General features: G+C 51.6%; 1 protein-coding gene across 1 annotated transcript; it reads right to left on the bottom strand.

Moving 5' to 3' along the window:
- Positions 1 to 392: 392 nt before the first annotated feature.
- LOC102287501 (cone-rod homeobox protein) lies at positions 393 to 3605 on the bottom strand. The gene is made up of 3 exons (XM_005910208.2): positions 3506 to 3605; positions 2627 to 2778; positions 393 to 1040 (listed from the first exon to the last, which is right to left on the bottom strand). The coding sequence occupies exons 1-3, from the start codon at positions 3603 to 3605 to the stop codon at positions 393 to 395; spliced, it is 900 nt and encodes a 299-aa protein (XP_005910270.1).
- Between the last annotated feature and the right edge of the window lie 647 nt (positions 3606 to 4252).

Consider the following 4252-nt stretch of genomic DNA (forward strand, 5'->3'; position numbering starts at 1 on the left):
CTACAGAAGTGTCCCCGAATGGAAAGTTAAGGAATCAAGCCTCCCTACCTGTTTGTTCAACAGCACTGTGATTTTCTGACCTACACACGACCCCGGGTCAACTGCAAGTTTGGTTTAATTTCATCTCAGGGTGAGTTCTCAGCACCAGTTTCTGGAGTCTGGGGCTCACGGTTTGAAATGCCGGCTGGACTCTGTATGAGACCACCTTGGGGTTGAGAGGATGACTAAGACCTATCGAGCTCCCCGGGAGGAAAGGGGTGGACTGTGTTGGTCACTGGAGCCAAAGAGGCCGTGACCTTTGGAAGGACTTCTGCCACTTCCCCTGGGATGCTGTCCCAGGGCAGGTTGGGACAATGTGCAGGGGGGACAAGAGAGGGAGAGAGGAGTGTCTTCTACAAGATCTGAAACTTCCAGGCACTCTGATCCTTGTAGTCCAGGGGGTCCATGGGGTTGTAGGTGAATTTCCAGGTGCCCGTGGGGTCCTTGAACTCTAAGCTGTCCACAGGGCTGTAAGTGCCATAGCTCTGGCCTGACAGGGAGGTGGGGGACTGGGTCAGGGAGGGCCCCACAGAGGGGCCTGAAAGGGGGCTGAGGGCTGGGCCCCCCAATGGGGGCACCATGGGAGACAGGTAGGGGTCCAGGCCACTGAAATAGGAGCTTGGCGACCCATAGGCTGAGGGAGAAGAGCAGAAAGCAGAAGCAGGGGCATAGGTCATGGCGTAGGGCGCTGAGGTCAGAGAGGGGCCCGAGGCCACTAGCCCTGCCCGCTGCGCCTCGGGCAAAGGGGACTCGGAGGCCGGACTCCAAATGGACACTGTGGCCACGGCCGTGGTGGGGGAGCCCGAGGGCCCGGGGAGAGGGGGGCTGTAGGAATCTGAGATGCCCAGGGGGTCTGGACAGACATCCGTGGAGGACCTCGGGGATGTGCCTGCCTTCCTCTTGGCAGGACGAGCCTTGGCTTGCGCCCCTGGGGGCTGCTGCTGCTGTTTCTGCTGCTGCCGCTGCTGCCGACATTTAGCCCGGCGGTTCTTGAACCAAACCTGGGGGGCAAGAGGGGAGATGAGGGAGGGTGAGTGGGCAGGAGGCCCAGGGGAGCCTTCATGATGCCCAGGACTGGTGATGCCTATCCGTGAAGCATGCCGGAGTCATAACTCTCCACTTTGCAATCGGCTGTGGGGCACTCTGGGGGCTTCCCAGGGGGCTCAGGGGTGAAGAATCTGCCTGCCAATGCAGGAGACTTGGGTTTGATCCCTTGGTCAGGAAGATTCCCTGGAGAAGGAAATGGCAACCCACTCCAGCATTCTTGCCTGGGAAATCCCTTGGACAGAGGAGCGTGGTGGGCTACAGTCCGTGGTGTCACAAAGAGTCAGACACGACTGAGCAGCTAAACTACAACATGGGGCACTCTATTCATCCACCATCCACCCAATTATTTATATATACAGTTGTACAGTCACACACATACCATCATATACAATAGACACAATTGTACATGAATACATTTATGTGTACATACATAATTACACACATATATACACATTCTTCCAGCCAATCATATGTACATACCTGCTATCATGTAACATACAAATATACACCTATACATTCATCTGCCCACCTAATCATTCATATATACATGGAGACATACAATCATACATATGTACATTCACCATCTAATCATATGCACACACATAACAATCATGCATAAGTACAGTTGTATATAATGTACACAATGATGGGCTTCCCTGATGGCTCAGATGATAAAGAATCTGCCTGCAATGCAAGAGACCTGGCTTTGATCAAGGGAATGGCTACCCACTCCAGTGTTCTTGCCTGGAGAATTCCATGGACAGAGGAGCCTGGTGGGCTACAGCCAATGGGGTCACAGAGTCTGACATGACTGAGAGACTGACACTTTTACTTCACATACAATGATACACACTTTCATCTTTCCAATCCTATGTACATATGTACACATATTATCATACAAACAAGCATATATACATTCATATATACATCATACATACATATAATCAAACACACACATATACATTTATCCATCCATGCATCCATCCATCCACCCATCCATTCATCCATCCTTCCATCCATTCAATTATTTAATAAACATGTATTCTTCTACTCCTTTGGGGACACAGCAGTGAAGCTGACATTCTAGTTGAGAGAGACAGCATATAAATAAATGGTAAGGAAGGAAATCACATAGAATTTTAGAAAGTGATAAATGCTATGGGAGAACCAATTGAGCAGAGTGAGGCGGAGTAGCAGAGTTGGGATGGCGGGAAAAAGCTGCAGCTTCTAATGCCAAGGGCGGTGTAGGTCTCCTTGACTGGCAAGGTGACTAGATTGGTTGATAAACAAAGAGTTGAACAGGGTGTAGGGAACATATCTTCCAGGTAGAGGGAGCAGAGAGTGTTCTTGGTGGGAATGCTAAAGGAAGGACCGGGGGCAGGGCCGCTGGAGTAGAATGAGAAGGGATAGGCGTGCAAGAGAGGAAGCCAGTGAAATAATGGGGATGGGGGATTAACAGGACGCTGCATGACTTCAGCTCTTCCTCTGTGACCTCTCCCTCTTCCCTCCGCTCTGGATCCCAGGAACCAAGACACCCCACCTGAACCCTGGACTCAGGCAGGTTGATCTTCAGAGCCACCTCCTCACGGGCATACACGTCCGGGTACTGAGTCTTGGCAAACAGGGCTTCCAGCTCTTCCAGCTGGCTTCGCGTGAAGGTGGTCCGTTCTCGCCGTTGCTTTCTTGGGGCGCCTGGGGTGAGGACAGAAAAGCAGGACCTTCAGGTGACCTGAGCCCCCACTCTCTGCATCTGTTGACACAAGGTTCTGAGAAGGCGTGGGATGCCGACAAGCCTCTTCTGGGTGTTCTTCTGCCCAAACTAAGGGGGTGCTGATTCCCTCAACTTCTAGACCTCACTCTGTCCCCCTGGGAAATGGGTTCTCCCTTTGCCTGTCCTTAGGGGGACTCTTGCCTCACCCCGAGGAGAACTGGCTTTACCTGTGTAAGAAGGTATATGAGTTTGGTTTTTATCCCCTTTCTAAAATTTCTTCTGCACTAAGACATTCACTTGAAACACGACATTTGGGATATCCAGCCATTTGGGGATATCCAGCCTATGAAAGAGGCAGGACCGTAATGGTCAACTTAATAAAAGAATAATACCATCAAAAATAGAACGCTTCCTTCGCTAAGAAATAAAGCGTGCTGACAGATGGGAATTCCTCTGGGTCCCCCTTCCAGATGGCTTCCCTCCCTCACCCGAGACGGAACCACTGTCCTAAATTTCTGTGAAGACCCACATGCTTTCCTGCATCCCTGAGACATGTGGGGTGGTGCTCTGCATTTACAGATGAGCCCGTTTGGCTGGTGTATGGCCCTGATGTCACTCTTGTAAGTACCCATCCTCTTCCTGAGGGCAAGGGACCCCAGAAGATGGGGGCCAGCTGGGGTGGGGGGCGGGGAGGACGACTGTACTCACTGGGGTAGGACACAGCTGGGTGCATCAGATCCACACTGGGGCCACTCAGGGCCAAGGCGTTGACGGAATAGTGGGGCCCCGGGTTCATATACGCCATCATGATCTTCGGGGATGCTGGGGCCCAGGTCAGGGGGCCTGCAAGAAAAGGATGGGTGCTCACAAACTCCCCAGTTCATCACCGCCTCAGTCTCTTCCTAGATATGTGACCTTTGGCAACTTATTCCCCGACTCTGTGCCTGGGTTTCCTTACCTATAAAACAGCCCTCTGCTTAAGGTCGTCAAAGTGTCACTGGGGCTCTGTAAAGCCAAGATCAAAAGCTGCAATGAGCATTCTAAATGGAAGCTCTTATTTCTACTCTATCCTTTAAAAAATCTTCTGACCTACTCCCTTGTCCAAGACCTTTCCCCTCCCCGTGTGTTAGTGTTAGTCGCTCAGTCGTGTCCGACTCTGCAACACGTGGACTGTAGCCCTCCAGGCTCCTCTGTCCATGGGATTGTCCAGGCAAGAATGCTAGAATGGGTTGCCATGGCCTTCTCCGGGGGAACTTCCCAACCCCTAGGACCTCAAAAAAGATGTTCAGCCTCACACAGAATCATGACAAGTAGGGTGACCAGTGGTCTCAGTCTGCCGGGGATGTGGGATTTCAGTGACAAATCTGAAAAGTCCCAGACAAATCGGGATGGTTAGTGACCCCAAGGGAGTCACAGTCAAATGACAGCATGCAATGATCTCCCATGACTATTTTT

The sequence above is a fragment of the Bos mutus genome, chromosome 18, assembly GCF_027580195.1.
Source record: "Bos mutus isolate GX-2022 chromosome 18, NWIPB_WYAK_1.1, whole genome shotgun sequence".
Taxonomy (NCBI): Eukaryota; Metazoa; Chordata; class Mammalia; order Artiodactyla; family Bovidae; genus Bos; species Bos mutus.

Bases quoted from the DNA above. Each gene is read 5' to 3' on its own strand.
- LOC102287501 (XM_005910208.2), bottom strand. From the start codon at position 3,605: ATGATGGCGTATATGAACCCGGGGCCCCACTATTCCGTCAACGCCTTG. The intron at 2,779-3,505 runs GTGAGTACAGTC...TCCTCACCCCAG, and splicing joins CCCAGCTGTGTCCTACCCCA to GCGCCCCAAGAAAGCAACGG. The intron at 1,041-2,626 runs GTGGGGTGTCTT...CTTGCCCCCCAG, and splicing joins TGCCTGAGTCCAGGGTTCAG to GTTTGGTTCAAGAACCGCCG.